At 39.4% G+C, this 22,987-nt stretch overlaps 2 protein-coding genes across 5 annotated transcripts in view; one reads left to right on the top strand and one right to left on the bottom strand.

The window, feature by feature from the left end:
* PLEKHA8 (pleckstrin homology domain containing A8) overlaps nucleotides 1–7,646 on the bottom strand; it is a 75,175-nt gene extending 67,529 nt beyond the window's left edge. For all 4 annotated transcript variants that reach the window (XR_006410473.3, XM_057304150.1, XM_026508611.4 and 1 more), the window contains exon 1: nucleotides 7,191–7,646. Coding sequence is in view for 3 of the 4 variants with exons in the window: in XM_057304150.1 (XP_057160133.1) it covers nucleotides 7,191–7,230 (40 nt within the window). In the remaining variant the exon portion in view is untranslated. The remainder of the gene's footprint in view (nucleotides 1–7,190) is intronic.
* A 1,750-nt stretch (nucleotides 7,647–9,396) lies between these two features.
* Nucleotides 9,397–21,903, top strand: FKBP14 (FKBP prolyl isomerase 14). The gene is made up of 4 exons (XM_026508593.4): nucleotides 9,397–9,775; nucleotides 12,551–12,702; nucleotides 16,011–16,138; nucleotides 18,388–21,903. Exons 1-4 carry the CDS (start codon nucleotides 9,579–9,581, stop codon nucleotides 18,544–18,546), a joined length of 636 nt encoding a protein of 211 aa, XP_026364378.1. The 5' UTR covers nucleotides 9,397–9,578; the 3' UTR covers nucleotides 18,547–21,903.
* Nucleotides 21,904–22,987: the final 1,084 nt, after the last annotated feature.

Below are 22,987 nucleotides of genomic sequence, written 5' to 3'. Positions count from 1 at the left end.
ATTCATTCTCAATGAATGAATGATAGACTGATTGGGGGCTATTAGACTGTGTTAAAAAGTAGACTGTTGAAACCATTCCTCAGGTATTTAAAAATCAAGACAGAGCCATCCTTGTCTTGGATTATACAGGAACAAGTCTATCTAAAGGACATGGAATAGATTCTTAAGCAAATGACACTTTGCCTTCTTTGATGTAATAGGAATACTGAGAAAGGTCAGCCCTCTCTGGCTAACTCTTTAAGTTATCCATTCTTCCATCTCTCCTGGTACTGTCACACCATCCACAAACTTGAAAATAGATCTAGGGAGAGAAATGCCCAAGCATCGTGGTATTTTTTTGGACTTACCCTCCCTGTTGTCTCATTCATCCGTCTTGTGTCCAACAGAGCTCCATTGCCTGTTTTCTTATCTGTCTCAAATCTATTCCTAATGGAATTTAACTGGCTTTTTGTTCAATTCTAAACAAGATGAAAGTAATGGTAACAGGAAATGGCAAAAATTAAACACTGAGAGTATAGTAAAAGAAAAATGGTCCCCAACCCTCTTCAGTCTACAGACCACTTCAATGACATAATTCCATGGTCACCCCTAACATCTCCAACCACATCACACATCAGAATGTGTACAGCAGACTGGTACTGCTTTTGAAGGAGTGCCACTGAGGCAATGGTCTAACATCTCTTATGTTCCTTACCAGATTACTAATTTTTGCTAGAAGCAAAAGTACAGTAGTACACAAAATTACATGATCTGTAATCAGCATTCATTCAAAAGAACGACTGTCATAGGACTACAGAGTCAATTCCAAGATTCTGATGGTTCATTTGAATACTTTCCTTTATAAATTATTCCACTCCAACTTCCAAAAGGAGGATTTAAAGAATTCAGGATACATATACTCTCAGAAGCCATGAGGAGCCACAGTTTGCACACAGATAAAATAAACAACTGAATTGCTCTGGCATCATTGATCAAAACAGCTGCCCAATTAACCTAACAGTAAGCGAACTATGTACCAGGCAGGTTCATATATGTTATCCATCTCATCTTCATAATAAACCTAGTATGGCTATTATTCTTGCTGTCGTCTTAAAACCGAGGCTCAGGGAGATCAAGTAACTTGCTCAAGGTGTCAGCACTAGTAAGGAGCAGAGCAGAACTTTGAACTCAGGGCTTTCTGACTTCACATTTTTGTATGTAAAACATTCAAATATACCGGCCCATGGTCCCGTCACTCTAATCATGAATAAAGAGTTGAACAGTGGATACCACAGAGAATGTGAAGAATAAAGATGACCCTTAACTCTGAAATCACACACAAAAATTAACTCAAAATGGACCACAGACCTAAATGTAGGGGCTCAAATTATAAAAACTTAGAAAAAGCCAGGAGTAAATATTCATGACGTTGGGTTAAGTTAGGCAATAGTTTCTCAAGATATGACAGTAAAAGCACAAGCAATAAAAGAAAAAAAAATTGATAAACTGGGCATCAAAATTAAAAACTTTTGTGCTACAAATGATACCACCAAGAAAGTGAAAGGTAATCTAAAGAACAGGAAAAAATATTTGCAAATCATATATTTGATAAGGAACCTGTATCCAGAATAAAGAATTCTTACAATTCCATAATGACAAAATAACTGGTCAACAAGTGGGCAAAGGCTGTAAATAGACATTTCTCCAAAGAAGATATACAAATGGTTCATAAGCACGTGAAAAGATGATCAACATCATTAGTCATCAGAGAAACAGAAATCAAAACTACAATGAGATACCACTTCATACTCACTGGAATGGATATAATAAAAAAGACAGATAATAATGAGTATTGGTGAGAATGTGGAGAAATGGGACAGTCTTTCATTACCGTTAAGAATGTAAAATGGTGTAGCCAGTTTGACAAACGGCTTGATAGTTCCTCCAAACTATTCCACAGAGTTACCTTATGAACAAGCAATTCCACTCCTCGGTTTATATTCAAGAGAAATGAAAACACATCCACACAAAAACTTGACACAAATATTCACAGCACCTTTACTCATAACCAAAACAAACAGAGCAACTCAAATTTTCAATTGATGAATGGATAAACAAAATATAGTGTACCTGTACAATGGAGTATTATTTGTAATAAAAAGAAATGAAGTACTGATGCATGTTATACATTCATGAACCCAAAAAACATTATGCTAGGTAAAAGAAGCCAGTCACAAAAGAACACATAATGTATGATTCCCTTTATATGAAATGTCTAGAATAGACAAGTTTACACAGACATAAGATTAGTGGTTGTCAAAGGCAAGAGGGGGTGGGGTGGGAATGATTGCTAACTGGGTTTCTTTTGGGAATAATGTAAATGTTTTAAAACTGTGGTGATGGCTGCATTCTGTAAATACACTAAAAACTATTAACTAGTATACTTTAAATGGTGAAAATTACATTAAAAGAATCATTATCTCGATAAAGATGTTAAAACAACAACAACAAAAATGTTGACAGGGTATGAGACCAGAGAATCTTGCTCTGGATCACTCACATTCTAGATGTTCTCTTGGCACTGTTTACACAGCACAAACATATATGGGCAAGTGTCACCTTCCTCCACTTGGGTTGAGGGGGGGTAGTAAGCAAAATTATAGCACCTCCTCAGACAACCATCTGGTCAGCATGATGCAAGCTTTTGTTATTTTTGGAATGCAGTACTGCAATGTGCTTGTGCCCTAACCTGCTCTTTGGGCCCATGAAGCCTGCAGCTGGATAGAGCTCAGGGCAGCAGTCCTCTTGTTTGCTGAGTGAGCAGGAAAGGCACCTAAAACTGTGAAGCAGAAAGCTCACAGCACAGCTCAGAAAATCTCCTTGTGACAAAACATGCACAATGCTGAACAAAGTCTTCCTCACTCCTGAACTCCTCCCTTCCTCCTACCCCCAAATAGAGTCTGCTGTTCTAGGTCAGCATACTTTAAATATAGGTGCATTATGAATCAGCTAGAATTATATAATGATCAAACAGGAAGGACCTTTCAAAGTATTATATAATGGAGCAATGACTCTGAAGGCACTTATTAACTGTGACCTTGGGCCAGTTCCTTTACCTTCCTGTGTCTTAATATCTTCATCTGGAAAATGGGAATAATAAAGGCAACTGCTCCTTAAAATTTCTATGAAGATTAAATGAGTTAATCCATGTAAAATGTTTAGAATAGTGCCTGGAACATTATTAAGTCTTTTACTGGTTTTATAATTATTAACTGGTAAATCTCATCATTTTTATGGAGGAAGATGCTAAGCTCAGAAAGGTAAAGTGACTCTGAAGCCGACAGTGATAGAGCTGGTATCAAGTGACTCCTCAACTAGGGTTTTACTGTAGAGCATTAATTTACAACTGAACGTGTATAATATTCCTTGACCAACTTTTAGGGCTTGAAAGATACAAATAACAAACATACCGTGCCTAACTCTGGGTCTCACACAATATAGGTGTTTGTGAAATGTCTGATCTATTTCCTTTTCATTCCAGGTTTAATCTAATATTTGAAGAGAGGGTTGACACTAACTCCCAGAATGTCCAATGTTCTGATGCTTAAAAGTGGGATGGTTCAGGGCTGTTGAAGAAGAAAATACACATAAGCCCTTGCTTTTCTCTTCCTCTTCCCCTTCCCCTTCCCCTTCTCCTTCTCCTTCTTCTTCTTTTCATTTTCCTTTTAAGGAGCACAGAGTAACTGAGTATAATACCTAGTGTATTAGGAAAAGGGACTGCTTCTATTTCTGTATTTTAGCACTACACTCATGCAAGCAATTTAGGTGCTATTCTCAGGGTTTGATGATGTTTCCAACTTTCAGCAATTGATACCTACCAGTTTAATTCAAGAGGCAAGAGAAAGTCACAAAATAAATACAATATTTAACAAAATACAATAAATGCAACCAAAGTAAGCTTTTAAGAAATCTCATCATTTCTCTCTCTTTCACACACTCCAACCACTCCACAGTGTTTACACCAGTGTGAGAGGTCCTGCAGGGACCTATCAAGCTTCCTACCCACTCCTTCAGCCTTGTTGGAGCCTTAGACTCACTCTAAACTCTGCAGTCACGTGGGTCTTCTTTCCTTTCCTCACTCACCTGTCTCCATCCCGCTTTGGGGCCTTCATACTGACATTTCCTGTAGCTAAAAATTCTTTGCAACCTCCAATTGCAGCTCTGCCTTGGCCTTGCTAACTAGCTAGCTTCTATTTATCCTTCAGGCTCTGCTTAAGATCTTTTCTTCAGAGAAGCCCTCCCCAATGACCCAAACTAGCTTCTCTCCTTCACCTTCCCCCAAATCACACACACTTGGAACAAGCTTCTCAGTACTTATTCAATGAATATCTTTCTCCCCCATGAGACTATAAACTCAAGGAAGGCTAGGACTGTCTATCTTACTCAATGTTGTTTGCTCTGCGGCTAAGATAGTGCCTAGGACACCACAGCCCGTGGTGAATGAAGTTAGCGATATCTTCCAAGTAGTCAAAGGATCAGCTAATAAACTGATTTCCTAATTTCTCCACTCAAATTTGAGAAAAGGCTTCCCATATCAAGCTGTTGGCATGACAAAATTACACAAACAGGTATGATTTAGAGAAAAATTCAGAATGGACAAAAACTGGGGCTGGGATTATATGTATTTAAAAATTACTACATGCAAAACACTAAGAAAAAATATTACTTTTAAAAACAAGCTTCATGGGGTGCCTGGGTGGCTCAGTCGTTTGATCGTCTGCCTTTGGCTCAGGTCATGATCTCAGGGTCCTGGGATTGAGCCCCATGTTGGGCTCCCTGCTTGGCGGGGAGCCTGCTTCTCCCTCTTCCACTTCCCCTGCTTGTGCTCTCTATCAAATACATGAATAAAATCTTTATTTTTTTTTTTAAGGGGGAACACAAGCAGGGGGAGTGGGAGAGGAAGAAGCAGGTTCCCAGAGGAGCAGGGAGCCAATGCAGGACTCAAGCCCAGAACCCTGGGATCACGCCCTGAGCCAAAGGCAGAGGCTTAACAACGGAGCCACCCAGGCACCCCTGAATAAAATCTTTAAAAAAACAAACAAAACCAAGCTTCAGAAGAGAAAAAGTAGCAACGTTTTCATCAAAGCTTGTCATTAACAGTTACACAATGCACTTCTGTGAGACTAACTCACAGAGAAAGGTGGAAGAAACAAGAATGCATTTGTTCCTCCTAGGCTATACCGCTCCTTTCCGAAGTAAATTTATCTCCTAAGGAAAGACAATATGCTGATACATAATTTTAAGTATATCCAGGAAAAGTACCCAGTGGTGTGATGGGTTTCTATGAACAGTGTGCCCAGAATAAAAAGGCACCTGGGTCAAGCATGATATAAGGACAGCTACCTTGGCAATGGCTCCAGCCCCCTTTTTTTTAGGGCTTCCACCCTGGCACACTTGCAGAATTGACTTCTCTTACTTAGGGCAGGAAAAAAAAAAAGACTCTCTTCCAACAGGACAGATGGTACAGGCATCACATGATAAAGATTCCAAAAGATCCTTCCAGAGAAATTTTACTTTATTGAAGGATACATAAAAACAGTCGGGGGAAAAAAGGCATTTCACAACAGGAAGCAGATACTGCACCCAGAGACCAACCTTTCTATATAGAAAAGGAGAGGAAGAAAGGTGAAGCAAAAAAAAGTGGGGGGAGGAGGTAGAAGAAAAGAAAGATGAGTGTTCAGGATAAAAGAAAAAAGTTAAACAGCATGTGTGACAGAAAGGGGTGAAAGACTGGGAACTAAATTTTACTCAAGGGCATAAGATCCATACATCTCAGGACTTAGAGATACCTCAAAGGAAAATTACCTGAGCAAACATGTTCCCTTTAACTTAGCAGAGTGTTAACCAGTATCTGACATTCACCAAAGTCCAGCCACGAGTTACCCACATCTAACTTAATCACCTGACATCAAAGAAAGTCCTCAAAAGCAAAGGCCAGATCTTCTAAAACACTTCTCCTCACTCAGTCTCTACTAATGATTATAAGAAAAATAAACAGAACTCACTTCTAACCACAGTTTGTATAAGGAAGACATTCTGGGTACACCCAACAGGTGCACTTCTGGCTGTGCTACATAACCTCATCAAAATCATTCTGCCAACTGATCCTCCCAGATAAATCAGTCCTTAAACGACCCCAGAGCATCACCACACTGCAACATTTAAAAAACTGTTCTATCAAAGAAAGGGTGGGACAATATATCTCTCCCACTATAAGAGATACTGAGAATACTTCTGGTTTCAAATACACTGCTATTAAAATTAAAAGTGTCCAGCTAATTTTCCATAATAAAGTTTAGTTCCCCAAAGGTGCCTAACACAAGTTTCTAGCAAGCAGAAGGCTTTTACTAAACACTGGTTGCACAAATGAAAAAAATGCTCGTTCTGAATCATATTCACAGTTGGAGAATAGTTATGACCTTCCAAGATAAGAAATAAAGTACTTCCACACATTGGAAAGGGGGCGGGGTACTATTTTTAAGCCATTCTGCTCAGCAGTGCAACAAAACAGTTGCTACGGTTTCATTTTATGGTAATTTCTGAGTCTGTAAAACAAAAAGAATGCTCAGTGAGAAAAGCAAAAACCGTGTACATACTTTGGAGCTTTGAAACTGTTGAGATGGAACTCTGATGCCGTGGCCCGCACATATGACTCCGAAGGTGACAAAAGGGAAGTGTTTGCACTGGGGATTTTGTTTGAAAAAGGACCTTTCACCTCTGGAGTTCCAGCTCACCTTTGGCATTCATTAGAAATCTTCCAACCTATCTGCTGGTCAGGCGAGACCAGCTCCTTCTCCAGAATTCGATAGACTCCCCAGAAGACAGACTCACTGCGGGAGTCAGCGCCCCTCTCCCGCTGACACCGACGACATCCTGCCTTTCAAGTCAGCCCAAAGCTCAGTATCTCGTAGCTTCCTTCCCTTGAAGTGAAAGGGCAGCTACGGCCCTCACCCAGCCCCAACGGGGGGCTGTGTCCGTACAGCATGGGTGACACGGTCCTGTGAGAATAGCTTTGGGGAAATACTCCCGGCCCGTGCAGGCCTCTCTGGTTTCAGAAGGGACCGTGACCCCGACCCCCAGGATTCGCGTCCTGACACCGCCCTCCGGCCGCTCAAACAAAGGACCCGGCGTCTGGCGCGCCCCCCACTCACCGCTCAGATAGTTGGTCCACTTGTACAGCACCCCCTCCATGGCGCCCGCGGCTCCTTGGTCCCCGCCGCGCCGGGGCCGTTTCCCCTCACCCGTCGGCCCCCTCACTGCCCCAAGCCCCAGGAGGCGAGGAGCACCGGCAGCAGGGCCATCGCCCAGCGCTGCCGAGGCGCCGACTCCCGGAGCCCGGGCCCGGTGCGGGGACGCCCGGCCAGTCTCACATCCTCGGCCCGGGGGCGGGGTCACTGCGGCTGCCTCGGCACGTGAGGACGCGGCCGGCCAGAGGGCCCGCCCGGTGGAGCCGGCGCACTGTCCACAAGGAGGCCAAGGCACCGGGTGGGCCTGAGCGGTGGCTGCAGCCTCCAAGTTGCCGCTGGCGAAGCAGCGGTTAGCTCGCGGCGCCACAGGGAGCTACCTGAGTCCTCCACCCTCCGGGCCCGGGGCCCGCTTGCGCATGCCCAGTGCGCCGTTTGCGCGCACGTTCCCGAAATCCACTCCGGGTTTTGGCAGCAACCGCGGCGACGGCGGCGGAGGGCCTGACGTAAGGGGAGGGGCTGGCAGGAAAATTAAGTCCCGGGAGGCGGGCTTGGGAGTAGGCGTTGGGTCTGAGCGAAGGAGGGAGACCAATAGGGACTGTGTGGGATACAGTCTTGACTGTAAATAGTACCGTAGATTGGGAAGAAGCCACCTCTCGATGTTTGGGGGTCAATGTGACCCCTTAGGGTGCCTCCTGCGTTCTAGTCCCCCAGGGTCCAATTCTTATTTCCAGGCTAATTGATCCCACAAAATCGAGGTCGCCAGCAATAGAGCCTACGGAGTTGATGGGAATTTCACGATAGGATACTGTGCGGGAGGAAACATGTTGTCTAAACTCTAAGGCCTCGCTACTGGAAGTATGATCCATGGACAGCAGCACTGGCATCACCTAGGAGCTTTTCGAAATTGCAGGATCTCACCTCAAGCCCAGACCTCCTGAGTTGGAATCTGCATTTTTACAAGATTCTCCGGGGAATTCCTAAGCATATTAAAGTGTGAGAAAGTACTCTGCTAAGGATATTTGACGAGGGAAAGTGCTAACAACAGATTAAGTGGAAAGAGCAGGTTACGAAACAAAGTGTACAATCTGGTCCAAATTATTTTAGGCATATGTCATAGAAGCATGCACCAAAAATGTTAAGGTGATCATTTGTATATGGTGGCGCTATAGGCGATCTTTTTTCCCCCTCTTTCTCTTTAGCATAAGATTGTCAGATTTAGCAAATAAAATACAGAACGATGGATTCGTTGTCTGAAATTCATATTTAATTCCACTCGTGTATTTTAACCGGAAAACCTTTCATGCTTTCCAATTTCTTCCAAATCGACTATAATGAAATGTTTTGCTTTTGAAATTAGGCAAAAAAGGTAAAGCTAATAATTTTAAGCCAAGATGAGCCAATGTAACTCATAACCGTGATTGTTTCTTTTTTGAAGTGAAGGTCTGCATGTCCTTAGCCACGATAGAAGGTAACATTGACCCTCTACACTAGGGTCACCACCTAAGTGATAAATTATTAGCAGCCATAACATTATGCGGTGTTGTAGAATGAATCAGAAGACCTGGTTTGAAGGCGGAGCTCAACTGCTTTGAGGCTGAACAACTTTAAGCGGGACACTTAACCTCTCCTTGCCCAGCCATACCTATCATTTATATGGGATTAAGGAACCTGCTTTACTGGCAGTGTTGTGAGGTTTACGCACCGGAACGCGCTTTGCGAACCCTACAGAACTATTTAAGTCTTTATCGTTTCTACGGTAAATTAAACAATCGCAATAGCAGGATTATGGAATTCTGGGGGCGGCCTCTCAGCATCGGCGAGAGTAAACGAGTGCTTCCGGAAACCGCTACCCTTTCACCTGGCCCAGGACTCTTCCCAGCAAGCTGAGCTCGCATATTTTACAGATGTAAATCTGCCGGAGGCGTTTCCGGTTAGCCCAGAGCTTCACCCGGTCTCCCGAAATCCGAGGTTGTGAAATTCTTTAATCCGTCGAGCTCTAGGACCACTCCCTGCGGTTCACAGCCAGACTGGTGTCCGGCTCCGCCCGGCTGTGACTGTTGCAGCATCATTGGTTTGAGAGGCTCCAGCGGACAGCACCGCAAGCCAATGGGAAGCCGTCCTTCGCCGGCGGCAGAGCTGTGAGAGCCAGTCAGACCAGGGTATGGAATTTAACTCTTTAGAGGTGGGTTCGCAGTGCGTGGGAAAGTTGTAGTAAATGTGCCACGTCTGCTAGGAACAGGGAATTATGAACGTGCCAGAGGCTGTCCTTAAGTCTTCAACTACATTCTTAGCTCTATGAGGTCGGGGGCCCTTTCCCTGTTTTTGTAGGAACTTCCTTCCTACTCCAGCAACATGAGGCTTTTCTTGTGGAACGCGGTGCTGACGCTGTTGGTCACTTCTTTGAGTGGGGCTCTGATCCCTGAACCAGAAGTGAAAATTGAGGTGCTCCAGAAGCCTTTCATCTGCCATCGCAAGACCAAAGGGGGGGATTTGATGTTGGTCCACTATGAAGGTTACTTAGAAAAGGATGGCTCCTTATTTCACTCCACGTAAGTAATTATACCCTCAAGGTAAAATAGTGAAAAACCCACCCACCTATGCCAGCTCTCGGGCAGGAAAGTAGCCTGTATCAGGTTTTACCTCTCTTTTAAAAAACTGCAATATATTATTTTCTTCTTTGGAAAAGGAAATTGTTTAACGACAATCTTGCATAACGGGGCCTTTGAAGTTCTTACTGGAAACGTGATAAGGATAAAGGTTTAATTTTTTATTATAAAAATTAGCGCTAGAATCTTTGAAATACTACAGAAATATCTAGGTGTATAGTTAGGCAATACATAGGGAAAAAAAACTTAAAGGAATTCTCATTTTTCAAATTCCATTCCCGAGGGAAAATGACCCAATTCCATTTTTTATTTGGTGTAGGTGAAATTTACTGAAAACTTTCCATAGCGACTTGATGAGAATACACAATCATTTATTTGCTTGTTGTAGGGTATGCTAATGCTAAGCCATTGATCTCTTTAAACTTTGTTCTTACAGATGACATTTTGGTCAAAGCACAGTACCATGATTTGTTTCATTATTTGTTTCTTTCTAGAAATTCAAAGACTTCATTGATGGGTGTGGGTGTGGTTATGGAAGATTAATCCAATACCTACAGTGAAGGATTTTCAGGTGGTTACACTATCATTATTTCTGTTCTATAAACAAAGAAATTGCGACATGGAAAAGTTTTACAAGTGTACTGATTCCTACTTAGGCATTGATTCTCTTCATTCCATTCCAAAAGTATTTATTGAGTATTTCTTTTATGTTAGGCCCTGTACTTGATACTAGGGAGATTAAAAATTTTTGGCTTCTCCACCTTTGTCCATTCATTTATCTGTCCACCTAACAAACCCTTGTTGAGTGGCCACAATCAGGCCTTAAGGATGCAAAGGTGACTAAGAGTGGATTCTTGTCCTCCAGCAGTACATCAGCTGCAGAGAGGAGGAAGACAAGTCAGTAACTCATGCCAAATAGTATGGCATTTTCAAATGTTCACAAAGCATAATGGAGTCTGGAATTATTTATGCTCTGAGAGGTGGAGAAAGAGAAAGACTTCCCAGAGATCACAATTGAGATGGGCCTTGAAAGATGGGTGGAGGGTTCCTTCCCGGTGGAGAATGGGAGCAGAGGGGACATTCCAGGTAGAGAGAATGGCATGAACTAAAGTAGTGAAACTTTGTGGCCCCTCCTAGATCTGGTTTTTGATAACCTGCCTTCACTGAGCATTCAGTCCTGGTCTGTCTTTGGAGAAGGGAACGGCACCCTTCTCTGAACTCTGTTAGCCCTTCCACAACTTACCAAAACAGTGGCTTGCCATAGAATTCTCAACTGCTCTATCTCTTTATCGACAAGGCTAGTGCCACAGTGAATGTTAAACAATATTAAGATTTGTGTTTTAAATTTTCAATCACATCTTTATTTTTAGTCTGATATTGACATAGCCTGATTTCTTTCAGGTCTCAGAACCTATGTGGACTTTGGTGGTAGCCATAAGACACTATTTGGCAGTTTGCTACTAATGTTATAGTACCTGACGAGGGGACTATTGTCATGCAGCCTCAATGTAAATGGTCAGGAACTGCTAACCCTGAGCTTTGTGAAGAGTTACCATCAAATGGTCCATTGCAAAGCACATTTGCCGTTTTCAGAACGATAGCCTGTGTGGTAAATAGCTTAAATCCTTTAGCTGTGACAAGAAATGTGTCAAAACTGTAGTCAGCGCTGGGTGGCAGATTGTTTTCTTCCTTCTTTATTCTGTTCTAGCCTTCCCAAGTATTCTACAGTTGGCAATTTGTTTCTTTAGTCATGGGGGGAAATTAAGGAAAAGAGGAAGTAATGGCCTTTACCTGGATTTAGTAACTAACCATGGTGCCCATGAAACCTAGCAGAGTGATTTCTCATTCTCACCTATAAGATATCTTTGAGAACACTTTCCTTATTGCACTGAAAGAGCTATTTGGAACTCAGGCACTACTCAGCCTGCAAGCCCCCTAGTAGCTCACTAACTGGGTTTCTTAGGCTGGCCTCTCTCCAGCTCATGAGCCAGGACACTTTTATCTCCTTCTCCCTCAGTCCTTGAGGGGCCATTCCTCCAGGCTTCCCTGCAGAGCCCCACAGAAGATGCCTGCAGCCAGCATCTAGGTAGGGTTCAGGGTTAAGAACAGCCTTTTCCACCTCTCAGAGCCATCACCAGGCTTACATCAGGACAGTTTGTAAGTAGGCTAGACCCTCCATTGTCCATGTGGGTATGGACCCGTGTGTCTTGGCAGTAAATTCTCCTTAGCTTCTCATCTTCCTTCCCAAACTCTCCCATTTTCCATTATTCTTTCCCTCTTCTGCCCCCTTAAGATTTTCCTGGGACAGCATCACTATCGTTAAGACCTTGAACTTTGGAGCTGGATCAACACTGGCACATTTAACCTCAGTTTCCTCCTCTGTACAATGGGGAAATAATAGTATTTATCTCAGATGATCATTGTCAGAGTTTAAAAAAAGCAAAGCATTTAGGGTAATACCTGGTAAACAGTAAATCACAAATAGTTATTAACTGTTTTTATTATGATTCCCTCTGCCCTTCTCTACCTGAGTCATGTGTGAAATTTGTATCAAGAAATATGGGCAGGGAATTACAAAATTGACTTGGTTTTGTGTGTATGTATGTAGCTGTTTTTGTTAATTTCCAAATTTAATCACTTATGGGTGGAAAAAATACACCATAGCAATAAAAAAATAGAGTTACTAAACAGTTCTAATGTGTTTTCTTTCCACTGTAGTCACAAACATAACAATGGTCAGCCCATCTGGTTTACCTTGGGCATCCTGGAGGCTCTCAAAGGTTGGGACCAAGGCTTGAAGGGAATGTGTGTAGGAGAGAAGAGAAAGCTCATCATTCCTCCTGCCCTGGGTTATGGAAAAGAAGGAAAAGGTAATAACAATTCTACATTTTTACTATAGCATTGGAGTTTTTCTCTGGTTTAGGAGACCGAAATCAGAGTAACTATTATGTGTTTTTTTTTCCCCTAAAAGTAAGTAGAGAATGTGTATTTTTTTTGGAAGTATGATTGTGTCTTGATTATCATTTGAAATGATCAGATTAAAGCCATTATATCTTAATGGTCAACTGAGCTAATGATAAGAAGTTCTGGAACTTTCAACTCTATCATTAACAATTAACCACCATATAACCCAAATAATGGTTTTTTTTAAAAAAAATTGTGGCACAGTACACATAACATAATGTTTACTATTTTAACCATTTTTTAAGTGTACAGTTCAGTGACACTATGAACATTCACGTTGTTATACAGGCATCACCACTATCCACTTCCATAACTTTTTCATCCTCCCCAGCTGAAACTCATCGATTTATTTTAACAATGCAAAGAAAGCTTATTCAACAGATGTGTTTTGATGAGTTGAACATGTAAAATGTAGATGATTAAGGCATTGAATGAGGGTTAGATGTGGGCTGCCAGTGACTCACAACTGAAGTTTTCTACACCCAGGCTTTTTTTTTTTTTGGAGGTTGTTTTCACTCTTGTTTTAAAGTTGTTTTATAACTTTTTTAATAATTCATTTATAAAAATGAATGGAGTGACATGAAATGAGTTTAATAAAACAGAAGCAAATGGGCTAGCTGATTCCAGGAGACTTTGTGCTAGTTTGTGGCAGGGCGGGCATGCACTCCTGCTGTTTGCATGGGAAGCTGAGCAGCTTTCCAAAGGACTATTTACAAGAGACCAGATGATGTTTCCCGTGTAGGATATGCATGTGTCCTATAATTCCTTTCTCATTTAGCCTAAGGGAATAGTCAGGTATCAGGAGAAAGATTTGTGAACAGAGATGTCCATTACTACACTGTTTCTAATAGCAAAAATAATTGGAACCAACTTCAGTGGATAATGAGAAGGCTTTAGCTAAATAAAATAGGGCCCAGTTATTAAGAAATGGCATTTCAAAGATTAAAAAAAATTATATCCAAGTATGTATGATATAATGTTATATATAAAAGTGGAAAATAAAGCTGTAGTATATATAATACTAAGTATTAGAGAAAAGTATATAGACATACAGAGTGAATCACAAGGAAATAATTAAGAATGATAACAATGGATGGCTGGGAATTATTTTTATTTCTGGTTCTGTCTCTTACAAATTCTCTACAATGGGCATGTATTACATAAGGAAGAAAAAATATTATTTTTAAGTATTTATTTTAGAGAGAGTGCATGTGTGTGAGTGAGTGGGGGGAGGGGCAGAGGGAGAGAATCTCAAGCTGACTCCCCACGGAGCACTGAGCCCTACCCAGGAGTTGATCTTATGACCCAGGAGATCATGACCTGAGCTGTAATCAAGAGTGGGACACTTAGCCAACTGAGCCATCCAGGTGCCCCTCCCAAAAGAAATTATTAAGTAGTCATCAGAACAGACAGGGAACCACTCTGATACTGTAGAAATATAGACTTCACAGGATCCTTAGGTCTAAGCTTAACCATTTACAAAGTGAGAATCCTAGCCCCAGTTTCCTGAGAAGAAAGTAAGTGCCATCTGTGAGGCATTGTATATTTTAAAATGGAGCTTGCCATATAAATCTTATGCACAGAATGGGATTTACTAACCAAATTCAATTCTTATTTTAATAATCTCTTTAGGGAAGAAAATCAAGTATCTAGAAAATGTTTCTCTGGGGCGCCTGGGTGGCTCAGTCGTTAAGCGTCTGCCTTAGGCTCAGGGCGTGATCCCGGCGTTCTAGGATCGAGTCCCACATCAGGCTCCTCTGCTGGGAGCCTGCTTCTTCCTCTCCCACTCCCCCTGCTTGTGCTCCCTCTCTCGCTGGCTGTCTCTCTCTCTGTCAAATAAATAAAATCTTAAAAAAGAAAAGAAAAGAAAATGTTTCTCTGGTGTTCAAATATTATTTTACAACTTCCTCCTGTATCTTTATTGTCTCACCTTTAATGTATATGTAGTATTAGTCCTACTGTATTTAACTCAATTTTACTTTGTAACAAGTCGAGATCTAAATTTGAGTCATTTCCTCCAAACTGAGAGCCATGAAACTAACTCTGCTAATATGTATTTAACACTAATTTTGTAGTCCTTTGGTACCATGTTTGCATGCCTCCTTTGGAAAGACACCAGTTTCATCAACGACCTAGTGCATGCCCCTTCTCTGTCTAGATCTGGAATGGTAAGCTTGGGCACACAGTGTAAGTTTTGTTCTCTTTAATAGTTAACAAATGCTCTTTCATGGAAATGTGTGGGATTTGGGTGGGTGGGGAGGACTAAGAAATACTCGTAATGTTTACCCAGACCTGTATGTTAAATATAAGGAAACGAGTTGAAAAAAACTGTTCATACTTCCCAGAAAGGTTTTGTTTTCTGTTTTGTTTTGTTTTTTTTTTTTTAGGTCCCTGGGACTTTAACAAAGCTCTTTTCGTTTTTAAAGATTTTTATCTTCCTTCTCAGAAATTTATTTTAATTTCTTCTCCATGAAATGTCTTCAAAATAGGTATAACTTCTATATCAGAGGGGGTGTTGCCTAACTTTCTGAAATTGTTGAACCTTTCTGTATTGTTTTTAAAGCCTGTAAGAGAATTATGTCTTATTAACATATACTGAGAGCTCACTAGTTATCAAGTATGATGCTAAATATTTTGCGTGGATTTATCTTCCTTCATCCTCCACAAATTCTGCATCTTACAGATGAGGAAAGGCTTAAAGAAGGGCAGGAGTAAGCTTTAATACCAGCTACTATGACACCAGCTCTCACTCAGCTTGATACTGCCTCCCAGTGGTGGAGATGGCAGAACTATATATATTTCTAGGTCAGGACTTTGGTGACCCCAACGTTAGTAAATCACTTGTACTATAATTAACTCTGAATTATCTAAAGCCCTTTAAGTCATTCTTGGCATGTAATATGTAATATCTTAATTATATTGAAATTTAATACCAGGCCATTAGGCATATCTGTATGTATGTGTCTGTTTGTGTGCACAAAACAATTTGTAATTGCAAAACCAGAAACAGACTGCTTTTGATCTACTAGTTTGGATTAGTCCTTCTCTATTCTATTTGTTTGAGTAAAATATAAGTAATTTACATGTGATAATGTTAGGAAGGCTTTTCATTTAATTCAATCAAAAGAATATTTTATTCAGTATCGTAAGTTTTCTGTCATCAGAACTCTGGGATTGTTTAAATAAGCCTTAACCTCCTTTCTCCTCATGTCAGGTAAAATTCCCCCAGAGAGCACGCTGATATTTAACATTGATCTTTTGGAAATTCGAAATGGACCAAGATCCCATGAGTCATTCCAAGAAATGGATCTTAATGATGACTGGAAACTCTCTAAAGCTGAGGTGATCTTTCCTTCCTCATGTTCTGTTTTCTTTCTTTCTTTCTTTCTTTCTTTCTTTCTTTCTTTCTTTCTTCTCACTTTTTAAAAAATATATTTTTAAAGAAAGTCTATTTTTATTTGGATAAAGTATTATTTATAAGTTTTCTTAAAATACTGATGCTTCAAATGTTGGCTCCCCCCCCCCCCCATTTGGAAATCCTTGTTTTGGAGAGAAATATATTGAGACTTAAGAAACATCATTCGTTCTTTTGCCCCCACCCACCTCCCCCCCACCATACTTAAGGTTCACTGTATCTTGCCCTTACCCTGAGTGTCTGAAAGATCCATTTTGGTAAGACAATTCTCATTTTGGAGTTGCTATATAAGAAACATAGATGTCCTGAGAAATATCTCATGTTGATGGTTTCTGTTTAAAACTGTAAACTGGCTGTTAAATGCACTTATAATTTCCTAGCAGTTAGCAGCAAACAACCCACATGCTGTTTTGTTCTGGTTCACACCTGGAGAAAGGAGACTTCAGCGTGGGTTTTCCAGAGCAGGAGATCTTTCCCAGCCCCCTTTTGGTCCTGGTGTTTGAGTAAGGAGAAAGCAAGAAGACTTCTATCTTTATTTATTTAGGCTTTTGCAGCCATCTTTACACATACCTGTCTTAGTCTGGCTGCTGTGGGGAAAGAAGTGGAGGTAGACATCTGCTCTGTGTTTTTCTGTTTGCCCATGTTCTCCACCGTTCCTTGGCTGGTCAGAAATCAAGTCCTTTTTTATGTTTTGATCAATTTCATTCTAACAGCCAGGAAATGATTAAGTCTTAAATAAATCAAGTTGTTATGAACTCACAGGGTCATGATCTACAAGTTACTAAATTTATAACACCTCATCGTATTACCAGTCATAGGACTTTTTTCTGTCCAAGATAAATTTTAATTACCTTTCCTTTAAAAAAAAATCTTAAATATATAACACATTCACGTGGTTCAAAAAAAAAATCAATCCAGTTAAAAAGTGTTTATTAAGAAGTCTTTCTCCTATCCACATCCTCTTCAACTATGTCATCTACCCCTTTCTGCATGCAGTTTTGTTGGGTTCTAAAGTGTCTTTCCAGTGTTTTCTTTATGCAAATACAAACAAATGTGAATACATTTTCCTATTTCCCCTTTTCTTACACAAAAAGTAGCATGATATACATAATATTTGGCATCTTGCTTTATTCACACAGTATATCCTAGAGATTCATTCTACATTAATCCATTTAACTTTAATCATCCTTTTTTTTTTCTTTTTTTACAACTTCATTAAATCTCCTGACTCTTAAAAGTTAATATATGTCATATGTTTGCATATTGGCAGTAGGGGGGGAAGGATTTGAAATTACTGATCTAACCGAAGGAGTACTAGAGATCTGATTAAAAATGAAAATACAGGTTGAACTGCATTATGGTGAACCTAGCGGGTAATTAAGAACAGTATTTTGTTTATATCTTTAAATATCTGAACGAGAGTGGAAATTTTTAGTCTAAGCACTCATTAGGGTGGATTTTGCTTTAATTTCTGAGATTGGAAGGTCATGAGGCATGCTCATAATCAGGTCCACTGCATGTACTATTACCATACACTTACTTAAATTAAAAAATGCCGTTAGGAGAGGGGGGAGACCGATGGGGGATGGGTGAAATAAGTGAAGGCGATTAAGAGTACACTTACCATGATGAGCACTGAGTAATGTATAGAATTCTTGAATCACTCACAATATTGTACATCTGAAACTAATGTAACACTGTATGTTATACTGGATTTTTTTAAAATAATAAAACTTTTAAAAGATTTTTAAAAATAAGTTTAAAAAAATGCCATCCTTTAATCTTATTTTAAGAAATATCTGGAATTCTGACCCTAGTTAGAAAATGAGATCTGGATAATTCAATGAAGTGAAAGACTGCAGTCTTTCAAATGCTTAGCTTTATTTAGACTCAGATTAAGAATAGATAATATGCTTTCATTGGGTATTTTTCAGATAATATAAGGCTTATCTTTGCCTCTGAGCAATATTCTGTGTCTCTACTGGAGCAGTATAGCACCAGTTTTTAAGGGGAAAAAATTCCTTACAGTTCTTTTACTGTCATTAGAAATATATTACAGTTGTTTAGTCATTGTTATATATAATCAAATGAACTACCAGTCTGCTCTGTGATATTAACTGGCTTGATATGGGTATCTTATGAATTAGAATTATTAACGAGACCCATTATTTTATAGGTTAAAGTGTATTTAAAGAAGGAGTTTGAAAAGCACGGAGCAGTGGTGAATGAAAGTCATCATGATGTTTTGGTGGAGGATATTTTCGATAAAGAAGATGAAGACAAAGATGGATTTATATCTGCCAGAGAATTTACATACAAACATGATGAGTTATAGAGAAACACGTGCCCACTTTCTACGGCATGCATCCTTAAAGACAGGGCAACCATTTTTAAAGAAAGTCTTATTTTTAAATAATGTGCTGTTCTTTTTCTGTTTTTTATTTCTATATATTTTTCTGAATATTATTCGAAGAAACCCTTAGGAGTCCTAAGTGCCCATTTCTTTCTGGTGAGTTATTGGGAAGAAAAAATTAATTTGTCTTTGAGTAGAAGACTTCTGGACCATTTTCCACTTTCACATATGAAGCCTTCTGTTTAACTTGCTTACTTGTAATTTTAAAAATATTGCAGCCGGGAGCAAGCCCAACATGAGACCAGGTTATAGCACAAATCAGCCGCCTCTATTTCTACTTCTCTCTATTTTCTCCAAGTTAGATACTGACATTTGAAGAGCCTTGGGCGATAGCCCAAGGCTTACTGTTTTCATGTTATAATGAAACAGTGTGTCTGTAACTGCCTTTGAGTCTGCTTAAGGGAAGAGGAAAATAGTTGTTGAACTGGCCTTGTTCACAGTTATTGCTCTACTGAGTAGATGTGCAATGCTGCAGTGAATAACAAAGTTAATGACTTATAAATATGTATACATTGAAACATTCTGCCCAGGACTTAAGCTCTATAAGGTTCGGTTCCTAGTGACTAATAAATAACCTATAATGATTAATAGGACAAATTATTTATGTATGTGGTTCTTTGTAATAATGTGTCAAAATTTTGTAGCTGAGGTACAGAGTTGTGTTTAGTCAGTGTTTACTTTTTAAGTCTAGCCGATGACCCTTCCTGGTATATTAATGAATAAAATCTATAACTAGTGTATTCCACTACAGTAACATTGTATCATGAGTGAAATTTATAAGCCAATCAAAAATTTCCCATTTCTGCTTATCAAAAATATGACACAGGCCTACAGTAGCTACTATTGCATAGAAATCTGTCCTGGGTCAAAAAAATGGGATTTTATAATTTTCCCTGAAATTGGCTTTTATCCTTACTACTTTGAAAAAGCCCCCAAATCTCCATTTCACTAAGAATAGTTCTTTATTGTTTAGGAAGTGATCTCAAGGGCATCGTCTTTGATTTTCATTGTTCTGAAGCCTATGAACAAAGCTGGTGGATCTTGGCGAACCTATTTTATAGATGAGGAAATTATTCTTCAAAGAGATTGTTTTGCCCGAGGTCAACAGCTAAGTTGTACAGCAAGATTGCAGTCCCCAAGTTCAGTATCTTGTATTGTCCTCCTTTGACTTCACTGGGCCTACTTCTCTCTTCAATTTGTTCTCCTAACAGTCAACGCTGTTTTTATCTTTGGGTCCTTATCCTTTGAAGATGGTTTATTGGCTGTTTTGGGTGCTTTTGAATTCTTCCCCTGATCTAGGAATGGCTCTGGTTTCATTGTTGGGGTTAGCACTGAATTCCCTCAAAAACCCTCTACTGTGAGAAGGTCCGGGTGTGTGTCTTAGTTCTTTCATTCTTGTTTTACCTGTAGGTTGTTGCTGTTGTTGTTGTTTTAGAGAATTACGAATAATTATTATATCATATACAGGCTATTTTCACTAGTTGTATATTGCATTTTCCTCATTAAAACATAAAGGTCTTGGGAAGGACATATATAACACCTTTTTCTGATGAAATCAGCTATATGTAGAAAACTCTTAAATTGTCACTGCTGTTTTCCTCAACCTGGAGGAGTTACGAACCACAATATGAAAGCCTTATGCTGTGTTCATCAGGAGGGAACGAGCTTGTCACGTGGTACCACCTCGTATAGACATTACTGGCAATGCTATCTCTGGTAGAGCAGGGAAAGTAAAAAGAATTTTGATTATTCGGGCAGCATATTTCTTTATCTCACGTGACTTTATATCAATTCCCATCTAAATATTTAGACAGAAGTATGAAATGAAAGCATATAAATAAGTTATGATTGTTTTTAAGTATCTGCCTTTGGTTTAGCTGCAAGTTTATGTCTTTCCATTCACGGAAATAATCAGACATCAATGGCGACCTCACTTGTAATATAATTTGACTCATTAATATTGCTAGATGTGTCCTATTTAAATTTATATGACAATGTTGTATTTTCAAAATAAACTTTACTTGGGGAATAATTGGTTTTCTGAAAAATTCTTCAAGCACCTGTTTCCTCAGCAGCTTTATTGATGTTCCTAACTATTATTCTAGGTTTTATGTTGAAACCAGATGGGGAAGATGGACAAGTCGTCGTAGGAGAGGGGTGTAGTGACACTTGGTGCCTCTGATTATCTATTCTGTTTAGATATATTTGTAAGGAAAGCTGTGGTTCCTTTTAAATTGTCTTGAAATAAGCATTAAATATTGAGCAGGACGGGCAGTAGTTAATAGTGAACGTGGGGTATGGGAGAAAGTATATGTGTTGGGTTTTGTTTAATTTGTTTGGTTTTGGTGGTAGTTATCACTATTGTTTTGGTTTGGGATTTTATTTTGTCAGAGATGGACATTATGATGATTAATGCCCAATGAGTACATGAGTACTATAAAATACCTTTTGTAATTAAATGAAATACCGGGTTGCCATAAAAATAACGGGAACAATGATTTCTGATTTGAATGGGGAATTAGCCATTTGAATCTTTACTTGTGGAAATGAATTTGTACTCACCTTATTCATGATAATAGTATATTCTGTCCATCTACAATGATATTAGATATCAGCATGCTATCTGTCCCCACTGAACTGAATGTATGGATGATTTCTCAGTGTTGTTTGGAAATTGCAAGAGTTCGAGAAAAAGAGACTTGGTGGAGTATTATGGGAAAAACTCTATCTTTTAACTTTTTACTAAAAAAAAATGAATTGTCATCGTAATAGCCACCCTGGGGAAAAATAACAAGGAACTTATTTTCAAGAGATACAGAGCACTTGGTCATAAGGGTGTTTTGTTTAGTTTCTGTTTCTTACAGACTTTCGTTTGAATTGAAATCTAAAATGTTATATGCCCATTTGAAAACATGAAAATTATAGTACTTCTGTCTCCTATATCTGTAGCATTGTTTTTAGTAAGATTTGCATATTCTCTTTAGTGCAATGAAATCCATATATTCTTATGTCTGGGTTTGGAGTCTTTACTGGAAGGTAAATTCTTTCTTCTGTTTAAAATATTGGTTTGCCTTGGGGCGCCTGGGTGGCTCAGTTGGTTAAGCGTCAGACTGTTGATTTCGGCTCAGGTCAAGATCTCAGGGTTGTGGGATCGAGCCCTGAGTCTTCGGGCTCCGTGCTCAGTGGGAAGTCTGCTTGAGATTCTCTCTCTCCCTCTGCCTCCCTCCCCCCACCTTGTGCTCTCACTCTCTCTAAAATAAATAAATCTTGAAAAAAAAATATTGTTTTGCCTTTGCTTTCAGCCCTGCCTCTGCTACCTCCAGGTCCAGGCTGACAGCAGGAAAAGATCCTTCATAGTTCCACCCTCAAATACAAGGAGAGGTACGCTTTGGTTCCTAAATGTTGCAGAAATGTAGCAGTCACTCACATTTAGTGGATACCAGAATTGCATGGAAAATGTGTTTAAAATGCAGATTTCTGAACCCTTTCCCCAGAGATTCTGATTAATTCTTGGATTAGGCCCATGAATCTGCATTTTAACCTGCCTTGCTAGATGATACTCATGCGGGTGGTCTAAGAATCTTAATTTGAGAGATGATTAATTATTTCCCTGCCCTTAAATATACAGTCTCCTATATTTTTCTCTTAATAGTCTTTTTTTGTCTTCTGTAAAGTGTTGGTCACGGGGGCAACTAATTGTGCCTGAAAATGAATATACGGTCAAAAGGATAAGTTGTGTGAGATAGTATTTTCCCGAGAGAAATTTTTTTATGACTCTGAATTCCTACAGCAAAAAGTTAGATCATCAGTAAATATGTTTTTGTGAACTTTTCTACTAGAAGAGAGAAAAGAGTCCCAGACGTCTCCAAAATTATTATTCTATATTATTTTTTTCAGAATTATCTACAGCCTATCCCTTGAGAAGAATATAAGGTCAAGAGATTTAGGAAAAAATGAAACTATTCTCTTAAAAACATAAATATATGTATATGTGTGTAAAGTGTATAAACTATGTGCTGTGTATAATATATACATATATTATGAATAAATTACACATATATACATACATATGCATGTATGTATATAGTTTTGTATCAAAGATAGTCATTGACATGCTCTCTCTAGTACATGATTTCCCTTCTCTGAAGACTTGTCTTTTCCATGCAGTTAAACTTCCATTTGGTCAATTTGGAATCTTTCCGTACTTTGCCTACATTTCTATGTTTCGCTTATAATTTAGGTAACATTTCCTAGTAGTTCTCCATGTAAAACCAACAATAATTTTTTTAAATCCCTTCAGCTTTGGTTTACCAAAGGAATTAAGTGACTCCTTTTGATATACATAGATTATTGTAAAGGAAAA

This window comes from Ursus arctos, unplaced genomic scaffold, assembly GCF_023065955.2.
Source record: "Ursus arctos isolate Adak ecotype North America unplaced genomic scaffold, UrsArc2.0 scaffold_3, whole genome shotgun sequence".
NCBI classification, from domain to species: Eukaryota; Metazoa; Chordata; class Mammalia; order Carnivora; family Ursidae; genus Ursus; species Ursus arctos.
The sequence above is the reverse complement of the archived record's forward strand: the minus strand, read 5'-3'. Positions and strand labels throughout refer to the sequence as shown.

Bases quoted from the DNA above. Each gene is read 5' to 3' on its own strand.
- FKBP14 (XM_026508593.4), top strand. From the start codon at position 9,579: ATGAGGCTTTTCTTGTGGAACGCGGTGCTGACGCTGTTGGTCACTTCT. The intron at 9,776-12,550 runs GTAAGTAATTAT...TTTCCACTGTAG, and splicing joins GGCTCCTTATTTCACTCCAC to TCACAAACATAACAATGGTC. The intron at 16,139-18,387 runs GTGATCTTTCCT...ATTATTTTATAG, and splicing joins GGAAACTCTCTAAAGCTGAG to GTTAAAGTGTATTTAAAGAA.